Here is a 24120-nt window from a genome sequence, read left to right as displayed (position 1 = left end):
GAAACCGAGAAATGTTCGGAAACCGCTCGGAACTCTTCTATTCTCGGTGCATGATTGAATGCCCCAAGAATTTTCTGTCGGCCCTCGCAGACCACGTAATGTTTTCTACTCCAGTCCTAAAATGACCGCGAACGAAGCAAAATACGCGTTGTCTATTTCACTCGTCTTCCAGTTTGATGTGAGCGCCCGCGGTGCCAGCGTGGCAAATTCCGAATGGCTGACATTTCGCTTTTGATTGAAGGAATTACAAGCTGCAATTCAATTTTAGACAAAACACGTTGGGATCCATTATAATGCGTCAAACAATGTTCAAAAATGCTTTAAAATGCACCGTTTATGCGAATTATGACAGTTTTACACATTAGAACTGATGCAGCGCGTTCTTGAAAGGGGAATAACTTAAACGGAAAAATGCTACATGGTTTTGAAACAAAAGAGAAAACTGTTGAATTGCCGAAAAACGAAAACATTTATCCCTGGCTTCTAGTGCGGACAGAAAGCATTTGATGTGTTTTTACAGTGGGATCGAAACGTAATTTTCAAATTTCTCCGGCGTAGTGTGGAGGGGGCCTTTAGAAAATGTTAAGTGTTTATGACATACCTACAGTTTAGTAATCAAACCCCACATTCTCGAACCCTCAGGGAAACCAAAAACTAGCGGTGGCTAAGGACAGCCGAATGATGGTAAATGGCTGAAAGAGCGTATCCAAAGGAAGATGATTATATTTAAGATCGAGATAGCTGGGCGTTCAAGATCACCGCGAGTTCTAGGTTGTAAAGATAGACTGTATAAACCTGTTTCAAACCTGTTTTTGATTCATGATGACTGATTCTTGACAATATTCACAGTCCACTTTCCTCCAAGAACATTCTAATGTCTCGTGAGTTTTCATATCTCGCTTGCTGAGCATCTTTGAACAACCTGAGTTTGGACACTTGACCTCTTTGAAGAGGCATTCTGACTGGTGTTTCTTAAAATATAAATTAATAAACATAAAAATAAGAAAGACAATGAGCACAATCCGGTAAAATTTAATCATTTTTTCTCTGTCTACAGCACTGTCCTGCCTGTTTGTTTTTTATATGTACGAATATATTCTATTTCAAATTAACACTTTATTCATGTTTTAACTTTGTTTAGCTCCAATAACAACCGACAGCAATTATTCAGGTTTAAATGCTACGTTGATCCTGCAGTGATTGCAAGTGACCTCCACACCACCTAGACGACCACCTAAACATACCTCCACAGCACGCAGCTCTCCAGTCCAGAAGCATCCAGAATGAGAACATTTTACGGTAAGATCCAGAATTTGGCGATGACAAGCAGTGTCTGAGAATATCTGCCATCATTAAAATAAAGTGCAGAATATAAAAGAACATGAGAACAATTAATGAGATTTAAGAGGAGCTAAACAAAATTTCCTCGGCTTAAAGATCGATTCTAGTCAACTTTTAATCCCACCAATTTACTCCGTAAACATGTTTTAATTCCACACTTATAGTTGAAGCATAGCACCTGCACAACCCACCTTAAAAGAGGGTTTCAATGTGGTGGTGGCTTTTACAGTTAATTTGTTTCCTTGCGGCTAACAGAAATCTTGGTACTTTATTACCATTGTTTTAAAACATTGAAAAAATATAGTTTTCATTACTTACAAAAGTTAAAGATTTGAACATGCTGAAGTCTTGGGAAACATGGAAAAAAGTATCATCATATGAATTGCAGACTAATATAGTGTTCTGGCATTTCTCAGCGCTGTACTATCAAGCCACTTAACAAGACGCAAAAATAGCCTGACAAGAAATTTTGAGACTTTCACTTTTGTGGCTTTCTTTAAGTTTTTCCAGTTTTTAGACCTAACGGCTTAATTTTTGGCCCGTTTTGCGGCTAACGGCCAACCTCATTGAGACCCTTATAAAACTCTTTTAATTGTCACGCACTGAATATCACGGGATCACGACTTTGCGTGACCGCGTCAGTCTTATTTACCTTCTCGCGTGACAAAGGTTGTCTGTCTGCTGGACATGTCGGTGATGGGCGCCTGAACAAAGAAAATGTTAAGAGAAAACCTTGAAAATACCCAATACCATACTTCATCGTTATTGAGAGCTGATTGTAAACAGGCTAAATTGTTGCGTTATTCAGTCTAACCTGAGAGCTTTTCAGGCTATAACCGGAACTGTGCAAGTCCGCAGTCCGCTAGAACACTGTTAGGTCCTCTTCATATGAGCCCGGTAACCGGGCTGGCTCGGTTACTGGGACCAGTTTTGTGGTCTGTTGATATGGGAACTTTCAGCCCGGTCGACCGGGAAGAAATCCAAGAAAAACAACCAAAATGGTTGAACAAACAGTTGCATCGTTCGCGACTGTCGTAGCTTTGTAGACTCTTGTAACTTTACTAATAAAATTAATTCGTATACTCCTAAAATGGAAATACATTCAAGCCAAAAATTAAGCCATTTTGGCCGCTAAGTTGCGAAAGCGAAGCTATTTTGTCTAAAGAGTTTCGTCCCGGTTACCCGGGCTGGAGTGTTTATATGGGAAAATTTTCATCCCGGTTACCGAGATCTCGGTCGCAAAAACCTTCATCTCGGTAGCCGGGCCAGCCCGTCTTCTCATATGAACACATCGAAAATTTTATGACGGAAAGAGTGGCGAGGCGTGATCTCGGAAACCGAGCCAGCCTGGTTGATCGGGCTCATATGAGGAAGCCCTCAGTCTGAATAAAGTGTAGCACAGTGACCGCAGATTAGCGCGTTTGTAACTGTTATTGTCACGTTCCACAACCGATGGAACTGGATTATTGCAATGAACGGATACGACACACGAATCCAATCTAGAAGTCCGCCATGCTGCTTTAATAATCAACTTCCCAACTTACATTGCGCGCTTAAGTATATTGTGTATGATGCACCGAAATATACCTTACAAACACTACAGTTATGTCTCAATCAAAAAAGGAAAGAATGATAACGGGTTTCGCTTATTTCGGTAGTTTCGTTACGTTTTGGTCGCTTCGGTTGTTTCCGCGGTCTCGTTTTGCTCGTCTAGGTGGTAAATTCGTATCGTTGTCTCGTTCTTTGTCCTGCCTATAAATAATCACAAAACTTCTTGCTCATGAACATTCCGAAAGACGGAGGAAACTTGCATTGCTGGCCGTTATGATGGCATTGGTGTTAAACGGAAAACTCGCACTAAATGTAAAATAAATCCACTGCCACCTTTATCGATGCACTTCATAATAAGATGTCAAGCTTTCAAACAGATTATGCACAGTCCGTATGATTACACATGCAACACTGATCGTTTACCTGAACAGGGATTCCATACAGATGTTACAAAGCCTGTGTCCACATTTTTCAATCTGCACAGGATCTTTCAATGTTAAATGGCAAACAAGACATTCCCAATCCTCGGGAACATTACTTGTAAACTCGTAATCATACCCGCCTAGCTCGGGTATATTTCCGCCTTCCGCCATGCTAATATTACTTTCGCTTTCTCAGTCACAAGACAGGAGACCTCGTTTCCAGGATTAACCCAAGATGGCGGAAATAAATGTATTGCGGACACGGAGCAGTATCCAGGCTTCGGCTCGGCTAAGTCACGGCTTCCAGCCTGCACGACCTTGCGTGACACCTCAGGTAGCCTCTAAACTAAGTGTATATACTATATCATTAGGCGGCACTTTATTTATAAGCTATCCTACGCCGGGTGTTTATTACTTGGTATGCTTTCAGGATAACTTGATTTGGCTATACGTGCATGTTTTGAGTCTGGTTTTGCACCATGCTAATGAAGGGCCTTGAGCTGCAAGAGACCTCGTTTCACACCATGGAAGCCACACGAGCAGATGATGCGTTTCAGGATGTTTTTGTGCATGAAGGCAAGTGGCCTCTGGTGTCTTTGAACCAGCATGCAGCCAACGTTCTACGTCCATGCGATTCATTGATACTCAGCACTTACTCAGACGCCAAAAACGTGCTGACTGGGGTTATAGATCAACCGCAAAATTTGCGAAGAAATTCAGAAAATTTTTCAAGACTCTCGTTTGGGTTTTGGTGAATTATTGTAAATACCGCAAGTTTAATAGTACCACAGGCGTCCTAAACTCACGATTCGAAGAATCGATCAAATGTTAATGATTTATATACGCGTATCGAGTGGCACGTGACTGCCCAAAGTGCGCGGTGTTGTGTTACACTTTTGGCCGTTGAGAATTTGAGCGCTCTACAAGGCATTGTATGGAATTTAAAATAACGAAGGATAAATTCGCGCGATGACATAAAATGTTACTCTTTTGGAATAAAATGAAGAAAATATACTCACCTTGCCTGGTTTCTGTTGTCCGTTTGTCCTACTTCATCGTTTTTGGGGGGTTTCGAGGTGTTTGTCCCAGCTTTCTATAAGACAAAGTCAAGGCTGGGCACACAAGTTGAGCTTTCGTCCGGCCCACAGTCCTTTCGCTGGATCGTTTCTGCATTTGAGTCAAAAACGTAACTCCTCAGTTTTTAGCTCTGCTGGGTTTCTGTTAGCTAGAGATGAACCAGGAATATCATCCTCACGAAGCAAAACAGACATGTTAACTCGGTCACTTCTCTGATCATCTGTAATTTTTGTCCTACAACGCCTCGGTTTCGCGTTTGACCGCTCGCTCGCCCAGGAGGGCCGCCATTTGTGAATACGGTGTATACAATGCCTTGTAGAGCACTCAAATTCTTAACGGCCAACAGTGTAATACAACATCGCACACTTTAGGCAGTCACTTCTCACTCGATACGCGTATATGAATCATAAATATTTGATCGATTCTTCGAAACGTGCGTTTGGGACGTCTGTGATAGTACAAAGGAAGACACACAGCCAGTCACAATTGACCTTATGTAGCAAGAAGCGACGATGACAGTTGAAGCTTTACCCGCTACACTACCCAAGGAGGTTTCATTTGACAAGCCGTTAGGTCACGATGACTTGCAGATACAGAACTTACCGAATACTTCAACTAACCAAAATCAACAACAACCCACAAGGGTTGCTAGGGCTAAACGCCGTCGAGGTGGCTCTTTGCCTAGTCTGAGTGACAGCGTCTCAAGAAAGTTTAAAACTAGATGAAAGCTTCACGAGCCTTGCAAAACACAAGTATTCTGTTAGCTTTGGCGCTCTTTCTGTAGCTGACGAAGGTATAGATGATCTAGAAGAATCTTTTAATCTAAAGTTTCTAAAAAACCAGGTTTTAAGTGAAAATTTCATCAAAAAAGTTGACCCAGTTTGACTGGCTTCTACAAATACCTAACGTGTGCTTGTTATGCTTTGGTGGAAGTTGTAGGATTCCCAGGATCCTCCGCGGTAGCAGCAGGCCCTGGTCACGTGCACAAGGCGTACGCTGGTGACATACCTTGGTCAATGTATGTTGATTGACTGGAAAAGGAGAACAAGCTGAATTCTCTAATCCTGAAAGCTTACAGGTATGAAGTATTGAGCGTCTAGTGAAGAATTCATAATTTTTATATTTCTATGTTCTGTGGACAGTCCCGGGTGAGATAAATCTCGCAATATGATTCATCAAGCTGTCTAGAATTTTTCATTTTCATCAGTACTGCTGGAACTTCCTGGCCAGTTTTGCAAGCTTTGTTTGTTAGAAAATTGATAAAAATCTTGTTGACCAAGCTTGTTCGGTCCAGATATAGTTATAACATTGACAGAACTTTTGTAAAATTATTTTCCTTTTTTTAAGCGAACCTACCTACTACGTCTTTGGTGCACATAAACAAAAAAGTGAATTTACTTCAATACACTCATAAAATCTACGAGAAATCTCAGCGTTTTCAATTCCTGTAATTGTCGGCAGATTTAACCGATGGAAACAGATTTCGACGCGAACATTTGCGCGCAGATGTCTTAGTACGTATCTGGATGAGCTAGGGGGCGGTGCGTTTCTTGGTGAAAATATATCGTAGCAGATCAATCTAAGATCACTCGGATCATGGTGCATCGAAGAAAAAAGCAATGAATCCACTCTAGGCGAGGATTCTTTGATTCCTTTGATGCGCCATGTTCCGAGTGATCTAAGATCAATCAGAGATTTTTCCCCAAAAAAGCACCCGAAAAGTGGGAAGTGACAAGCGAGGACGAACTCGCAGAGTACATGACAGAATATGATAGGGACTGGTACCTAGGCACTGAGACAGATCACGTCTGGCAGCTGTCAATCATAAATGAAAACCCGTTTCTTTTCTCGCTGGGTAGAGATAAGGACAAGGTGGGTTGTTATTAGTCCTAAAATGTATTACTATCTCTAATTAATTCCTGTCTCAGCTCTTTTCCCACATGAGCTTGATATTAGGCTTTGACTTATGTGAAAGTAAGGCAGTTTATTTAAACAGCAATGAGAAATATTAAAGACTTAAAATAATAGGTTAATGATAAGAAGAAATTTAATTTTGTCGTTTTTGTTGTGTTAGTGTGGTTCTGGCTTGCAGTTGGGTAGTGCGACTTACTGTGTTCCGTGCGTTTCTCAAAAAGCCTCATTCCATTTATTATACTCGTTATTTCACATTTATCCAATGAACTGGAAAAGAACATTGATTTAGGCAGTGACGTTTATTGACTGACACACCAAACAGTGAGGATCAGCCTGGCTTTCACTGACGTATTGATTTTCGATGCATATAGGCCTTTGTATTGCTAAATGCAGCAGTTGCCACACAACCTCACAGAAGTCCGCAAATAAACACCTAAATTAAGACGTCTTGTAATCCTTTCAAACTATACATTAAAACCGTGGAGCGATTTGTTACTGTTTCAATCCTCTTATTAAAAGCAACTCTCCTCTTACCTTCACAGGGAACATACACCAGTCGTGTTCTCTCAAAGTAGGAGATAATGGCCCCCGTAGGGCGCCTTAACGGAGAGTGCGTGAGGGACCTCTTTGGCGCTAGAGCTCCTGTACTTTGCTAACGATGATGAGGAGCGGTACAGTATCCAGGCTCATCCTATGCTACTCAGGAACCTCACTATCCAAGCAGCGGACCCTCCTCTGGGATATTTTGTGCCCCCTCTATTGTGGGCCCTCTTATTATATAAATATTTCACAGGCAGCGGATGTTGGCAAATAGTCATAATTTAATATTTTTATCGTGTTTCGAGAACAATTAGAGTGTGAATTTTAGGGCATCTCGGTGTAATCGGTCACGTTGGTCTCCTTCACAGCGGTTACTTGGATTGCTGGTCACGCAAGGCCTCTCCCCGGCTGCAGAGGAGAGTTCCGTGACAACCGTGACATACGACATCGCTAAAAAAAGCTTCGTGTTTATAAACTCGCCTGATAACCATATTGTGAAATTTAATCTGGTAGAATTCCTTTTAAAATGAACTGCCCATAAATATTTATAAACGTTTGGCCACATTAAGGAAAAAGCGCCAACAACCTAAACCTTTAGTTGGGTTTTACTCAGTTGACCCAACAAAAGTAAAAAAAAAAAGAAGCAAAAGTTAAAAATCAGTGAGTGTTTCTTCGTGTAGCACTCGATATTACTGTATGTGCTGCGTTGGTTTTCATGGGCTAAATTTGCTATGATATTTATTGTTGAAAACGTACTGAACCGATTTAAGAGGTAAAGAGTTCGTTCAGCTCAGCAGCGGACACAAACAAGTCGCAAGATTTCGCGGGAAAAGTCGCGACGGTCATGCCCTTAATGCTGATTGGCTGGGAAAGAGAATACTGTACATATGTTGCGGATTGTAATAGTTCGGAGACCAGAAAGTTTATAAATAGGTTTTTAACAAAGCGAGTGTGTGATATATCCACGTAGACCTGTTTAATCCGAGATCATTTCAGTGGAACTCCGTTAATCCGTTCACGTGCACCAACGGACCACCAAAATCTGGCTGCGTTAACGGTGTGGCCGTATTAAAGGGATTTTTAAATAAGAAAATGACTTATTGAGCCTTTGTTCGGACCGGAATAAAATGGCTGCATACATGATAACGAGGTGGGCCGTATGAAACAGGGTGGCCGTAAGGCAGGGTTCCACTGTATCAAAATACCCTCAACATCTTTCATACCTTATTTACGCTGGGAGAGTACGGTTTTAAATCGGGCCATCTTCTTTGTTGAGATGGTTAGATCGTCAACTCAAGGCTCTTTGTTCGCTTAGTAGCTTTCAAGACAAGTAAAAACTCACTCACTGCTAGGATAGAAATTCAACTCCGTGCCTGTGTAGGTAAACTGTACATATCAGCCACGAAGTGTGAGAATGAAACTTTGATGTGAAATAAAAGAAAGGAAAAATGAAAACTGCTTGCTCATAAGACGCGATGAGAGTCACTCCCGTCCTCAAGCCCCGGCCAAACTATCGCAACATTTCAACGCAACATATCACAACATTGTTGGGCACAACATGTTGCGCGCGTTTGGCCACCCTGTTGCGACGTGTTGCGACATGTTACGACATGTTGGGTGTTGTAGGCTCGAATTTGAAAATGGTCAAATTTTTCATGCAACATTTGTGGATGTTGCATGATGTTGTAGTCGTCTGGCCAGGTGCGTTCGACAATGTTGCGCCCGGGCATGCGCACTAGTTCAATTTTCAATACCCAACATGTCGCAACACGTCGCAACAGGATGGTCAAACGCACGCAACATGTTGCGTCCAACAATGTTGGGATATGTTGCGTTCAAATGTTGCGATCGTTTGGCCGGGGCTTCAGAGTCCTTCCTGTTGGCCGGCGGGGCCTGGGAACAAGGTATATTGGTGCCTCTGGAGACACGTGATTTGATTGGTAAGATTCTTAGACTTTTCATTTTTGCACCGCTTTCACATAGCTACACTACGTACACTGCATCCCGTGTTTCGGTTCTTTGGACTGAGTAGCTTATTAAACTCTTAGATAAGTATGCTGTCAGGACATTTTGAGTGTCTTAAAAGTATCTAAATGGCAGTTTTCCCTCCTGTGTCGGTTACTATAATCCCTAGCTTTTTATATATTTCCGACCTAAAAATGCAGCCCTTTCGGGCAGAGCAGAGCCTCCCTATGTAGTCCATTATAAGGACTACCCTCTATCCTTTAGTTGCAAGACATCTTTGACAAGGCGCCTTCTGTTTCTTTCCGTAAAAAAAGTCTGTACTGTAAAAATTCATTTTCTCTGTATTTAATTATTTAAAAGTGACCTTCCACAATATAGTTATTCTTTAACCAACAAAGTCAAACTAGGTGGATGGAAGTGTTAGCCGTGATTTTTATTTGTTTAACTGGTAAACAAGTCAACATACAATTGTGTACAATTACTATTTTTTCAGGTCTAAGTGTTGTATAATTACCTAAAATACGGTATGCACAGTTACAGGTTTGTAGAATGCCTTTCATCGGCTGATTAGGCTACATATCAATCGACCAATAACCAAAGTACAATATGAAGAAGAAAAACCATTTCTTGACAGGCAGTAAATGTTGCTTGAATGATCATTAATGTTATAATTTATAAATATCAAGCCAACACGCAGACACACGCACGCATGCGTACCTGGGCTGCTAAAAATATTTGAATACTATGGGATCTCAGGGCGGCTGCAGCAATAGTAATTTTACATCGCTGGGGAATCGTGTTTTAATCATGCCAACCCTTTCGCTAAACCACACTGAGTTTGGTTGGAAGTCTGATAACCTTTCCTTAACCAATTGTTACTACATAAAGTATTTAACAAATAAAGAAGCCTAAGCCGTAAATTAAACTGTGATAAAACACGACGGGCATTTGAGAACACGAGGGAAATGTAGAAAACACGAGCCGCAGGCATAGTGCGATTCGTGAATAAATCGCACCACAGAGAGCCAATCAGATTGTAAGGATAACCAGTGATTTCAAAATAGATTTAATAAATTTGCTTTATGAATAGATTCCCACCTGAATAGCTAAGCGAATGACACAATAAACTTGTATTGTGTTGTATTGTAGTGGTAAATGTGAGAGTTTTGCCGCTCAGTTTCTTTAATCTCTCTATTCTCTGTTGACCCTTATAAAAATGGTGTCATCCTTGGTGTATGATGGTAGCTGATCTCTGCTTAATTCAAGAATAAGGTGACCATCATCTATTGGCGGATTGCGGGATACCTTGCCAAAGTCAATCACACGTGATATGTTTTTAGGATTATTACGCAGCAGGTCCTGATGAACTAAGGTAACACGAACCTTTTCCTGGCAAGGCCATGATAACCACGCATCAAATTGTCCGGGAACAACTTTGATATACACGCACAGATCATCGTCTATTTCTGGATTAAGCATGTAAGATTGCAATGGGTACGTACTACGATTGTCAATAAATATTTATAATTTTCCTCAAACAAATAAAATGGTTCACTAACTAATTTTTGTTGTTTCTTTGTTGCCTTTTTAAAAACAGCTTTAATGTTGGATATTTTCCATTCGAACGGGGTCGGAAAAATCTGGTTGATCGGCTCACGTCGCTCTCTCTGCGGTGGCTGACCCTGAACTGTAGACATTGATCTCTCCATCCTCTCTGACTGTTCCTTATCCTTGGACATCAATCTCTCTATCTTTGCTGACTGTCGCTCTATCTCTTGTGACTGTCGCTCTATCTGTTGTGACTGTCTTTCTATCCGTTGTGACTGTCTTTCTATCCGTTGTGACTGATCCTTAACTACGGTAACAAGCTCATGAACTTGATGCTGAGTGGCCTCTAGACCGCGGAGGGCTAACTTCAAATGGCTTTCAATTTGAGTTTGCGAGTGAGATGTGGCGTCTGATCTCGGAAACTGTAAACAGAGAAACAAGTCCATTTAGAATCTCAACGACGGCTGATTAAAGTTCAAGTATTTATTGGTAGATGTAATAGGACTCCATGCTGTCCAATTTCCAAATTGGATAACCATGTAGTCCTGTTACCTATTAATTATATAGCTCGTCTTCGGGAATCTCCTCGAACTTTCTCACTTCGCTTCACTCACCACGCCACAGGTCAAACACTTTGTCCCAGGTTTTTGTGCTTCTTTGAGTGTTCTTGTTCTGATTATTCTCCCTCATCTCGAGTAAATCAGTAGCATCTATCTCTGGACTCTGACTGTGCCCCTTTAAGGTTATAAAACAAACCTTTTCTCGCGGAATATCTTTCACACCACACTTGTTAGTACACAGAACTGGAAACTTTTGGCAGATATCAAAATGTTTCTGAAGCAAATCATAATAAAAAGTTTGAATTCAGGCACTTTCGATCGTCAAAAGTTGGGTTCACAAACATTTACACCTATCTTGCAAATACTATTAGTTTTACATTGCAAGATTCGTCATCAAACGGAAATCCGACTTGCGCTTGCGCAAGTTCAGCATCCTGTAGTCTTTACTAATTTGCTCCCACGATAAGGTGGCTGAACACAGTTTTTGATGCCTGTGTTTCATTCATCTTTTTCCCTAAAACCCTTAATCCTTTGGTCGCCAAAACTGGAGGAAAGCAAGTTAACAACACAAACGTCGGCTTTTTGATAGTTAAGCTGACGTTTGTGCCGTTGCCATGGCAACATGAATAAATATACACAGGCCTTTATAATCGGTTTTGTGTATTTGCAGAAAATCTAGTTATTAGATTTTCTTTATAATTTGCATGCAACAAGCTTGTAGCGATGCTCACAAGTTAAGACTATTTTAATAATAATTTAACAGAGAGATCTTTAATATCCCTTGTTGAAGGTTCACTGGAACATCTAGCATTTCCTTTGTTAAAGTTCAAATTTTTTTCAAAACTGCAGTTACTTATTTCCTAAAGTATTTTCGGGCAACTTTCTTGAAATTCAAATGAGTGGTTCTCAAGAAATAGGCCTATTTCCGATTTCTAATTCAATCGCAATTTTTTGACTTACTACGCATGTGCATTAAACTGGGTTCTTTCGGTAAAAAAGAAAAAGCTGAGAACTGCTAGGTTCTTTGCATTGTTGCATTGTCTAACATACCTTCGTAATAAAAGACTAAAACCATCAATACGCTGTGTTTAATTATGAAGAAAAGTAGCCGAGATAGCGTGGGCATTGAGCAAATAAAATGATCGCTTTATCGACGTATGTTTGTCTTTTGTGATCCTCCTGCGCGCGCTGAAACGCATTAGCAAAAGCGCGCGCGAAAACTGTGCTCGGCCCAGCTTTGCAACACAGCTATCTAGGAAGTAGACTGTTTTCACCTGACGTCATCACTTTCTAAAATCCAAAACTAAAGAGCCACCAAAGTTTTTATCCTCACCAGGCATAAGAGGCGGTATATTTACATCTGTTTACAATTTTACAGCTCAATAGCGTGCTTCGTTTGGAAACCAGAGCATTTTGAATTTCTGGTTTATGGAGGTGCGATCGAGTTTGTTGAAAAATGTATACTTATCTCATGATTTTGAGCCCTTTTAGAAGTTAGAGCATTAGGAAAAGTGCTTATGGAAATGCTTGTTTGTTCAGTGCTGATAATCAGTCGCCTAGATAGCCAAAGTAAGTTCAAATGTTTACACTATTTTCCGGCCGCCTTATTGGTGTACAACGAATGTACATCAACATGGCGTTTTCATACTGGGTTTGTACATTTCTGCGAAACATTTCGACGATATCTGACCGTGGCAACGGCACCTACGTCAGCTTAACTATCAAAAAAACCAACGTTTGTGTTGTTAACTTGCTTGCTGCCTTTTATGGTGATCGAGGGATCAAGGATTTTAGAGAAAAAGGTGAATGAAACAGGTATCAAAAACTGTGTTCATGCAGCCACCATAAAGCCGCTTAACGTAACCGGTTTTGTAATCGCAGTCTCTTTGCTTACCGATGAACACTTTGCTCTGAACAATAAGGTCGAGCTTACTGAAGTGTTTAAGTCGCTCTCAATCATGTATGGTTTCCTTTCTAATCGCTACCGCTTACAAAGACTCGACAGTTTTTTCTTCGACTGGTATTTTGAATACCTGAGCTGAACTCACTTTTTCCAAAGGTGGTCAATGTCTGCTCGTTTTTCACTGACCTCCGGCTTTCTTCCGATTTTTTTCGTTCTACCTTTTAGTATTTTTAGCAAACGTAAGCCACTGTTTTTTAACTACTTTTTTTAGCCGGGAGAAACCTGTTGCAAACCTGTTTCTATTTCATGATGACTGATTCTTGACAATATTCACAGTTCACTTTCCTCCAAGAACATTCTAATGTCTCGTGAGTTTTCATGTCTCGCTTGCTGAGCATCTTTGTACAACCTGAGTTTGGACACTTGACCACTTTGAAGAGGCATTCTGATTGGTGTTTCTTGAAATGTAAATAAATAAACTGTTAAATACGACAAACAGTTAGCAGTGCGAGCAAGCAGCAATGTGAAATGTCCACCTTTGGCACCCTCGAAGGGCATGTCACAACATGTTATCAATGAAAAAATGCAAAGCTGTAACAGTCTTACAGCCTTACTACTGTAGCAGTTTCACATAAATTCCCGTTCATTAGATGTGATTCTGACCTTCCGTTGCAGTTTGCTTGTTCTGTTCCATATCCAGTTCAAGTTGAAACATTTTTTTTTCTGTCTACAGGTTTTCGCTTTTCTTTGTTTGTGACAAAAATCATGATGTCCCTGTATATACGATTTTATACGCCTTTAACTCTTTAGTAATGTTAAGTCTTAATATTTAGGTTTTAAATTTTGTATTGACATTCATAAGAAAAGGCAGAAGAACATACCTCCACAGTACGCAGTTCTCCAATCCATGAACATCCAGAATGAGAACATTTCACGTGAAGATCCAGAATTTGGCGATGACAGCCGATATCTGGAATGTCTTCCATCAACAAAATGCCATGCGCGTGAAATAACAGAACGTTAAAAAAAATTATTTTAGACCAGCTTAATATAATTTTCGCTACTTATCGAAGTTCTGGCATCTGATTTAGTCAATCTTGTCTTATAGGCCACTTCCAAGTTAGCTTGTGCCTCTGTTTCAAAACGAGTTTTTCTTATGAAAATGAGTTTGATTTTCATAAAAATGAACCTGAAGGCGGAACTCATTTCCGTATGGATGGTTTCGCACGTAGACTCGTTTTGACACAGAGGCAAAAGGCAGCTCGGAAATGGCCTATCCCTATCAAGCCTAGTTCACACTGGGGACATAACGACATAATGACATAATGACATAATGACAGAGTCGGTAATGTGAACATCGACATAACGACATAAGGCTAAGTGAAAAATGGAGCAGGATACACTTCTTTTGGCCTTAAAATTCCTTCGTACTTTAGTCATACGATATTGGATAGCATCGAACTGCTTTGGCAAGTGTTTCTTCATCTATCCGAGCCGTCAATATTTCTTGCTTGCCAACAGTCAATTCTTGCTCAGTCACTGCCATTTTGAAAATAGGGAGTTAAGCAAATCGCTACGGCTGGTGCTACTACGGCTGCCCCGGCTGAAAAGGTCTGGGGAGAGTACGTCTCGGTGGTCTGCCAAATTCTAGCGAAATACAAAGACGAAAGAAACATCGGCTAAGGAGTTTAAAATCTCTTTTTTTTAGTTTCTCACAGCCAAATGGCTTCGCCGAAAGGACGATAGCCGTTATTCGCCTTCCTAGGATGAACAGATTATTTCTGAGCGAAAGCGAATGCTACACACTTTGTACCATAACAATTTATAACATCATAACAACATATAATTTCAGAGACAAATATCTCTAAGAATATCGAGTGAAGAACTCAAATGTATCAATACTCAAAGAAGCAAAATAGCATCGTATAGTTTTGCAGATATGAAACATCTTCATAAACCCTCAAAGCAAACTTAACCGAAGAAAAACAACCTCGTGCTCAACACGAATATTTCACTCGACTCACTTCGCCATTCCAACACCTTTGCCAAAACTTATCGTAAATTCAGGATACGGATTTACAAGCTTATGAGAGGCAAACTTGCCACAATCTTTGACTTAAATTGACTTTAAAGGATATAGTATCCGATGGAATTCTTAAAATGCCGAGATGTCCGTTGAAAAGGGCCAGAGAAGCGAAATAAACCAGACGTAGTAGCCATTACGGCAAAACATCCCGACTCATGTTGTCAGATTTCACGCTACGGCTGGATTCAACCGACGTACATGTGCAGTGTCTCATTTTGGGGGAAATTTACTTCCGGCAGCCGTATCAGCGCCAGCCGTAGCGATTTGCTTAAAGTCCCTAATAGTGCTAGTGGCGGACTGGGTTCGACAATTCTTGTGACGCTCTGATTGGTTTTTTGTTACTTTGTTATGTCGATGATGTTCACACTTTGGTTTGAACCCAGGAGTATCAGTAGTTCGTATGGCGCGCCTTTCCAGTCAATATTCAAACAACCTTAATATACAATACATCCATTACATTTCTGTGCCATATTTTTTATTTCGTTTCTGTATATCTTTTATTTTGCTTCTTTATTTTTCATTTTGCTTCTATATTTTTTATATCTCTTCCTATTAATTTATATATGTGTGTTTAGCTCATTAATTTTTTTATTTTGTTCTCTTTATTTTATATGCGTTCTATATTTTTTTATATTTATTCCATGTTTTTTTTCGTTCCAAGTGGGATTTTTATTTTCTTTCTAATTAGTATGCAACACGTGATCACATGACCGCGATGCACTTTTTCATTCCGCCATTTTAGCTGTCGGTCACATGGAGGAAGAGCTGTCTACTGCTTGTCGTGCGGCCGCGGATGCCTTAGAGATTTTAAGTAATTTGAGACCTGGTTTTACGAGAAATGTTATACCTCGGATGAATTCAACGGCCGTCTCTGTCAGTCAGCCAAACAACGGAGATCATCAGGTGAACAACGAGGAACTTCAGTCGAACGAACGTGCCATTCAATCCTCGACGTCACCAACATCGAGCAGTTCTATTCAAGCTCGGCTTGCCACTCTCTTTCCGACTGTTGGCTCGAACCGAGCTAGTAGGAAAAGCACTAGTAGAAGACCAGCAAGGTCAAAGCAGACCATTAAGTCGACCAAAGGCCGCCCATCCAAGACACTTGTTTACAAGGATCTAGTCCTTATTCGCAGTCCCAAGATCAACAAAGTGCCTACACATACAACCCGACTTCAGTTAGAAGAGAGAGAACTTGTCTACCACGAGTTTCCCTTTGACAAGAGCTGGGATGCAAATTCCCTCAAAGCTGCTATATTGAATCGATTTCCAAAGCTTTTGCTATTTGAATATGTCAAGGTGGGTAACTTTCTACTTGTATTATAAGCTTAAACATTGTTCTACGTTTAATGCAATAATAATATCATTGCTGTTCAGTTTGTGCATTTGTTGTAGTTGCACTATTTATGAATACGTATTTATACTATTTTGCCAACAAATTGCCCACACAAGAGGATACCTGCAGTGACTCGAGTAATAGACTTGCAGTTTTGAGCAGAAGTTGTTGGGTTATCCAGACTTGCTCTGGTACTGCCCCGCTCCCACCCCCTCAATAAATTGTACAATTTCTCACAACATTAGCATAAGCTTAACTTAATTACTCTTTCATTAAATTTACCCTTCACTTTTTCAAGAAGCCTGCAAGTAATATGTGGTTTTCTTAACCTAGCCATGCTATGGAAAGCTAATAACTCCTAAGTTGGCAGATGGCATAACTCTAGATGCAGAAAGAGTGACCAGGATGGCTGGTCAAGGAGCTGTTTATGTTAGATCATTGGTGCCTTTGGAATCTGAAGATGAGGGTGAAACTGAAGAGGAGCTAGAGAATTCAGTATTAGATAGCACTCCAAGGGGAACTTTTTCTTGTGAATTTTTGCATTGAACAAGATAGAACCTGTATAGATTTCTTTCAGTTTTTTTTTTTCCTCACTGTAAGGATATTTATGTGGTAGCTACCCAATGCAGTGGAATAACCTTGTTTATGATAGATTGGCATCCAAGCTTGTGCTACGAGGCATGAAAATGGCTTTTTGTTGGAAATATTATCCAGTTTGTCTCCAAACAGATTTGTGTATTTATTTATTTATTTAATTATTTATTTTATTGTTTATTTATTTACTTGTTTGCTCAGATATTTATTCAATCCTAGGCAGGACATAAATTGATTTGGTAATTATTGCAACTCCATGTGACTGTGGATATCTGTGTAAAGATGAACACATAGTATGTTACATCATTGCCACTTAGTTCACTTTGTTTTTTATGGTTTGTGACAAGTTGATATTTCTTTTAGTGTTAGTGGAGCACTAAGAATCCCTGCGTTGCTTTCATCTGGGGAGAGCGATGGGAGGCCAGATCCAGCTGTGGTGCCCCACTCCTGCCAGGAGGCTGCACAACCTTATTGTGTACCATTTCCAACTGAAGCAGAAACATCACATCAAAATACAGAGTTAAATGATGTAGGGACAGGCAGTAACTCTGATATTGCTTTGGCATCATCTGAGCTACCTGTACTAGTAACTGCACCTGTTTTAGGCAGTAACTCTGAAATTGTTCATGCATCATCTGAGCATGTACCTGTATCAGTACCGGTACCTCACCTGCTACCAAAACGTATCATCCAAGTGCACAGGTTAAATATTAAGAAGGATTTGATTGATTTATTCTGAGATCCATTAATTATGAGTCAAGACATAGAGATAATAGTAATTGATGCTAGGGGAGTTGAAGAAATGGGCAGAGGTGTTGGGTTGCTTAGAGATGTTTTCTCTCTTTTTTGGAAAGAAACACATGATTCCCTTTTTGTTGGAGAAAATGAGCGTGTACCATTTGTAAGACATGACTATCAAAGGGATGAATGGGTTGCTGTTGGCAGAATTTTGGTGAAAGGATATTTAACCTGTCAATACCTACCAGTCCTTCTGTCTCAAACATTCCTTGCCTGTCTTTTTTGGGGGAAATCTGCTGTAACTAGTGCTATGCTGACTCAATCCTTTAGAAATTACATCTCAGTAGATGAAAAATGTTTGATTGGCAAGTGCCTTGCAGGTGATATGAAGTGGGACAATGAAGATGAAATGTCCCAGCTTTTAGAAGTACTTTGTAACTATGACTGTCGAATTATGGTAAATTCTGAGAATGTCATTCAAGTTATTGAAGAAATAGCCCACAAGGAGCTGCTGCAGAAGCCACAGTATATTGCAGACTGCTGGAAGGATATAGTTTGTACTCTTCTTCCTAGTTTTCCTGATTTTGCAGCACTTTCCAAAAGGTATGAATTGTTAATACCATCCACGAGCAAAATCCTTAGTTGCCTAGAGGCAAACCCTCAGAGTGATGGGGAAAGGGATAGCCTTAAGTTTCTCAAACGGTATATTAAGGGACTTGACACACCTCAGAAATTATCAAAGTTTGTAAGGTTTATCAGTGGGTCTGAGTTCATGCTTTTTGACGCAATCCAAGTAAATTTCACCAACTTATCTGGTTTGGGTCGCCGACCAATTGCCCACACTTGTAATACTGTGTTGGAGCTATCCTCGACTTATCAATCATTTCCTGAACTTAGAGAGGAGTTCAGTGCAATACTTGCATCAGATTATTGGGAAATGGATACTGTGTAATATGCCTTGTGACGAAAAGAAGGCCATTATGGTGGCAAGCTGATTTAGAACAGACTGTGTCTTCTGCCTTTGATGGGTATTTACAGTTTTAGAACATGTAACAACAATGCACAAATTATTTGTGCACCGTTTCCTGTGAATCATACTAGTTAGCTAATTGCTTATTGTAGTATCAAGCTTGTTATCTGTTGAAAGTTGACATTTTCAAACGAATGCAGCTTTACATTGTTGAGATTTTAATGTACTTTTTTTCTGACTGTTGTAAGGGTTAAGTTGTATTCATTGTGTTCCATTCTGATCGATAACATTTGAAGGCAAAATAATAAATTTCACATTGTTTACGTTTTCAATCTGTGATTGAAGTTAGTGGTCTACTATTTACCGTAAATGGGAAGCAAGAGGAAAGAACTCTCTTGACAACTTTCTGTCAGAATTTTCTCTTGTTCAATGTCTCGCTCTTAGAGTGAATTATGCTACCCAGCCAGTCAATCCTCATAAAAGAAAACATGACTTTACCCAATTAATATTCCGCGTTTTACAATTAGTGGTGCCAGTTTGATAGGCGTTAATTGATCTTAATTCTCTAGGTGGCCCCGTTTTCATTCTCTAAACAACGGATTTCAGGTTAGGTGGATGCTGGGAACACCTGTTTTGAAACATAGTTACCACCAAAACGGCCTTATATAAGCAAAGTTTCTTATATGTTGAAATGATTCCTAAGGATGTCTATGCATCTCAAATATTGAGTTCTACCATGTTCACCATCGTCATTCAAAGGGTCACAGGAGACTTCCAAATATGCAGTTGTTGTGGTGTAAGCTGAACATTAACTGCTGGTATTGAGACCTGGTAGTCGTCGTCGTCTAACGGGAAAGGTCCATCTGGATCAAACCCATACAATGGAATTTCATTTGGATGTAGAATACTCTCAACTCCAGAGTATCCAGAGTGCATGTTCTCCAAAATCCCAGAGGCGAAAATTTGTAGGGGAGATAATTGATGTTCACCGGAGACAGGGTGATTGTTCCATTGACCAGTAAAGTGTTGCAATGCCCTATTTATCCTTGGTACGTAGACAAAGTGCAATGATAATAAATGTACTTCGTTTAACGGGTCAAGAAGACCCATGTCTTCCATTCCACTAAAGATATTGGCAAAGTGACAAAGGACACCAGCGTAAACATCTCTATGAGCGCGCTCAACACGGCAGTTGTGGACAGAGCTTCCTGTTATGATACTTCCTCTGTCCAGCCCTCTATTTTCCAACATGTACTGTGCCACTCCAATATTTTCCAGTCCATGATCGCTTCTTACTCTTGAGGGCAAGCCAAACTCTTGTATTCCCTTGATGAAGAGCTCCAACACTGTATCTGCTCGGTTGTTATCAGTTAGGGTGGCATACACAATAACCCTTGAATACCCATCAACACAGCAATGCACAACAAACCTGTACCTGGTAAGTTTGTGGTTCCCGTCTATGTGCCACAAAGCGTTTGGCGTTGGTACAGAGTACTTCCGACGGTAAACCGGCGTGCTCCAGCGAAGTGCTGTCCCAAGCGGGTCTTGTGTACGAAGACAGTTGCGAACCCTCCATCGCTGGATTCGAAATCCCCTTGCTCGGAGAGCTCCAAGCAATCTTCGCTGTCCAATGTTTGGAGTAATGCTTCTAATTTCTTTAACACCGTCTTCAAGCTGAGAATCTGAAAAGAAGTTATGCTTTAATTACAAAGTTTGAAAGTTTTATCGCCGGTACATCACTGAGTGAGACGGGATTTTGGGAAACCTACAATACTTTGCCCAAGGGTATGGCTTCTAAGATTTATTTTACCCGAGACTACATCTTATTTTCGATGTTGAACTCCCTTTCTTCGCAGACAGCCTTATCCAAACACACTGACTAGTACAGATAACCTCAGTCTGTAAATTACCACGCACCTGACAATGCAGTCCAGTTTTCGCTGTCATCATTCAAATTTAATTCCCGTCTTCTTCGACGCAAGGTACTTTCACTGATACCTAACAAACTAGCGATTTTTACCCAGGAGAAATGCAGTTCGCGTAAGAATTCGATCTGCTCTCTTTCGATGACGATGACTGGTCTTCCTGCACCTGTAAGTTTAGTGGTAGGACAAGCGAATGAATTTGACACCGTGGCTTCAACGGAATTTCTTTCCTCATACTTTGTCATTACACGAAAAACCAAGCGCACTTTTGTCAAAACAGCTTCTACTATTGTCTTGAAATCTTGAAGGACAGAGTCCTCACTTTGCCATACACTGTTTAATAGCAACTGTAAAGTTAAAATTGCATCTTCCAGGCGCAAGTTAGCTTGTTCAAAGTAATCAACGGAGACATCTTGTGTGTTCAAATTCTGAATACCAATCAACAGGGTACGAAGAGACTCTACGAAGTTGTAAAGGCCTCTCTCGTTGCCATCTCTTAAAGTTCCATCCGCCATTTTGCTTTTGAAACTGGCAAAAAAAGTGCATCCCGGTCATGTGATCACGTGTGTTGCATACTAATTAGAAAGAAAATAAAAATCCCCAAAGGTTGTTTGAATATTGACTGGAAAGGCGCGCCATAAGTTCGTATAGTGTGATCTTTCGGGTGAGGACTGACAAACACTATTCACTTGACTCTGAAGATGACTTCCGCTCAGGTTGTCGAAACGTCAGTCACCAACAACTTTTCTTTTCAGAACTACCCTCACCCGCACGATCACTATACGAACTAATGTTCACACTTATTTTATCAGAAACATGACGTCATAACGACATAGACATAGCGACATAATTTTCCTTATGTCGTCATGCTGTTATGTTGCTATTGTGTCATTATGTCAGGACGTTCACACTGCCAACATAGAAACATAACGTCCTTCTTATGTCGTTATGCTTATGTCACCGTTGTATATACATATGTCACTTATTGTCATGCACTGAATGCTACGTTCAACGATCTCGAGTTTGCGTGACCATGTGACAAGCATGATTTATTACCTTCTCGGATGACAAAGGCTGTCTGTCTGCTGGACATGACGGTGAAGGGCGCCTGAACACAACAAAAAAGTGAATGTATATATAATTAAAAGAAATATTCACGCGTTAAATTCATCAAGGTGCGCGAGGCAGTGTTGTTTAATTATTGTTCCTTGATGTAATTGACGTGCAGGTGATAAACAACAAAATAATAAATTAGGAATTTTCCAAACAAGCATATACTAAATCCCGAAACAATGAAAAGAAACCCGTCGACATGACCAAATCGAACCGAAACCGCGCTGAAACAATCGAAATAAACGAAATAACAACGAAACGAAACCACTATAGATACTGGCCCGCGAAGTTGTAGAAACGAAACCAAGGAATAAACCGAGGACGAGTTATCCCGAAAGGTAATCACAAAAATATGCCAAACCTGTCATTATATTGTTGCGTTCGACAAAGAACGCGTTCATAATCCAGTCGAAATCGACATTTTAGGACTATGTAGTCATCGACACCAATTTGGCCCCCTCGAAAAATTATTCAGGGGCGAATGACGTCAATTCCATCGATCATGTGCGTTGTTTCTAGCGGGAGTCGAGTTTCACGTTTTCCCTCGTGTGTTAGTGCGCTTACTTGTTTATTTTATGCGTTAACGAACACGGCTTTGAATCCCTTGGCTTTGGGATGTTAACCTTGGCAACAGCTATATCTTGATTGGATTTGTTGATTAGGTCCAGTCACGACAGATAGCTCAGTCTTCATCCGGTCGAATATTGTTTGGAATCGGTGGAAAAGGACTCTGAAGGCAAGATCCATAAGAGTGAGCCTAAACCAAGGAACGGCAAAATTATGTAAATACTGTCTACTATATTCATCAGGGGAAATACTCGAACAGTCGCACGGAGTTTGTTTACGCTGACGATAAACGAGCACACAATTGCAAATGTTTGCTTATATTTGTGTTTCCAGCTTAGACTAATGTACGTAAAAAATATACTTTTACAAATTAGCTTTAACGCTTAGACACCACCAGTTATGTGAGAATATTTAGCATGAAATTTGAAGGCTATAAATGTAAGTAACTTGCGAGTCTGCGGAAACTGGCGCTGTCACGCAACGTGTCAACAAATCGGAGATCTCTTCACCAGCATGGACTATGACACTATGCATATCTGTCTGTAAAATCTCGGTAGCTGATGAAAAATGTTGATCTTAGCAATAGACGAGTTTGAAAGTCAGCTAGTGAAATAATTTAAGGTTTATATATTGAAGTAACGTCGTCGAACGCACTATCACTATCTTTGATTACTACTAGTTGATAGCTTAAACCGTAAATAAGCTTAGACTGCTATTCAGGCGAACCTGTTACCAAACCAAAGTGAAAGCAGCTACGGACCCGAGCGGACTTCGCTTGAAAAGCCCTCACGTCAGCCTGAATACCGTTCCCTGGTTAGCCTGTTTACCGTTAGGTCAATATTATTACAGTTCTCGCTATATATCTCAATTCGTTTCTACGCTCGTTTCGGCCATAGTTGATCATGCCGTTCAAGCAACACCTTCTGTTGCTCATAAAAATTCAAACACGAAACTAGCTCTTGTGTATTGGACTCAGTGTAAAATAAATCAACCGTCACCTTAACCCAAATATTTGTTAAGTTTTCAAACTGATACATTGAGAGTTCCGAGGTTTCAATGATAAACTAATCGTGTACCTCCAAAGGGATTCCATACAGATGGTACAAAGTCTGTGTCCACATCCCACAATCTGCACAGGATCTTTCAATGTTAAATGACACACAAGACATTCCCAGCCCTCGGGAACTCTACTTATAAACTCGTAATCATACCCGCCTAGCTCGGGTACATTATTTCCACCCGTCGCCATATATCACTTTCACGTTCTGTGCTAAACAGGAAGTAGTCTTCGCTCTTGCGTGAACAAACATTCCTTATCGCCACGTAATTTCGAATTGTTTGTACGTAAAAGCCTGGTAACTATTTTAGAGCATCAAGACGAGGCTCAAGGGAAAAAAATCATCAAGATGGCGAACAATGAAGGTTCTTCGTTCGCAAGTATGAAAGTCCCAGAGCTACAGAACTTCCTAAATGCAAGAGACATTCAAATAGCCGTCGATGGAAAGAAAAGGAAAAGGGCTGAACTGATGGAGGTATGGCAAGCCATTTGTAGCAAAATTTAATCCTTGCAATATATGTTTAATCCTTAAAATAATGGTTTTATTTAAAGATGTAAAAAGGCATTCAATCCGATGGCAAATAAAATTTTTGGTCTAATTCAACGTTTTAATTTTCATGATTCAATCCAATACCTGGAATATTGATTCAATCCAATTCCTCGAGTATTGATGCAATCCAATACCTAGAATATTGATTCAATCCAATACCTGGAATATTGATTCAATCCAATACCTGGAATATTGATGCAATCCAATATTTGGAATATTGATTCAATCCAATACCTGGAATATTGATGCAATCGAATACCTGAAATATTAATTCAACCCAATACCTCGAATATTGATGCAATCCAATACCTGGAATATTGATTCAATCCAATACCTGGAATATTGATTGAATCCAATACCTGG

At 40.2% G+C, this 24120-nt stretch overlaps 4 protein-coding genes and 1 pseudogene across 5 annotated transcripts in view; 2 read left to right on the top strand and 3 right to left on the bottom strand.

Annotated features, from left to right (window-relative positions):
* Positions 1-24120, bottom strand: part of LOC145484216 (TNF receptor-associated factor 6-like) — a 42896-nt gene that overhangs the window by 6033 nt on the left and 12743 nt on the right. The window lies entirely within an intron of this gene.
* Positions 792-3692, bottom strand: LOC145484289 (TNF receptor-associated factor 4-like). Its single transcript, XM_081462931.1, has 4 exons — positions 3316-3692; positions 1994-2045; positions 1245-1343; positions 792-971 (listed from the first exon to the last, which is right to left on the bottom strand). Exons 1-4 carry the CDS (start codon positions 3483-3485, stop codon positions 801-803), a joined length of 492 nt encoding a protein of 163 aa, XP_081319057.1. The 5' UTR covers positions 3486-3692; the 3' UTR covers positions 792-800.
* Positions 9186-23393, bottom strand: LOC145484265 (uncharacterized; annotated as a pseudogene). Its single transcript, XR_014048996.1, has 6 exons — positions 23227-23393; positions 21527-21578; positions 13703-13800; positions 13115-13279; positions 11115-11192; positions 9186-10780 (listed from the first exon to the last, which is right to left on the bottom strand). The product of XR_014048996.1 is annotated as an uncharacterized LOC145484265 (transcript).
* On the top strand, positions 14763-17150 carry LOC145484319 (uncharacterized). The gene is made up of 2 exons (XM_081462957.1): positions 14763-16206; positions 16577-17150. The coding sequence occupies exons 1-2, from the start codon at positions 15661-15663 to the stop codon at positions 16787-16789; spliced, it is 759 nt and encodes a 252-aa protein (XP_081319083.1). The 5' UTR covers positions 14763-15660; the 3' UTR covers positions 16790-17150.
* On the top strand, positions 17206-18787 carry LOC145484269 (uncharacterized). The gene has a single exon (XM_081462911.1). It carries the CDS (start codon positions 17589-17591, stop codon positions 18525-18527), a length of 939 nt encoding a protein of 312 aa, XP_081319037.1. The 5' UTR covers positions 17206-17588; the 3' UTR covers positions 18528-18787.

Source organism: Orbicella franksi, chromosome 4 (assembly GCF_964199315.1).
Source record: "Orbicella franksi chromosome 4, jaOrbFran1.1, whole genome shotgun sequence".
Lineage (NCBI taxonomy): Eukaryota > Metazoa > Cnidaria > Anthozoa > Scleractinia > Merulinidae > Orbicella > Orbicella franksi.
Note: the sequence above shows the minus strand (reverse complement) of the source record. Positions and strands in the feature narration are given on the sequence as shown.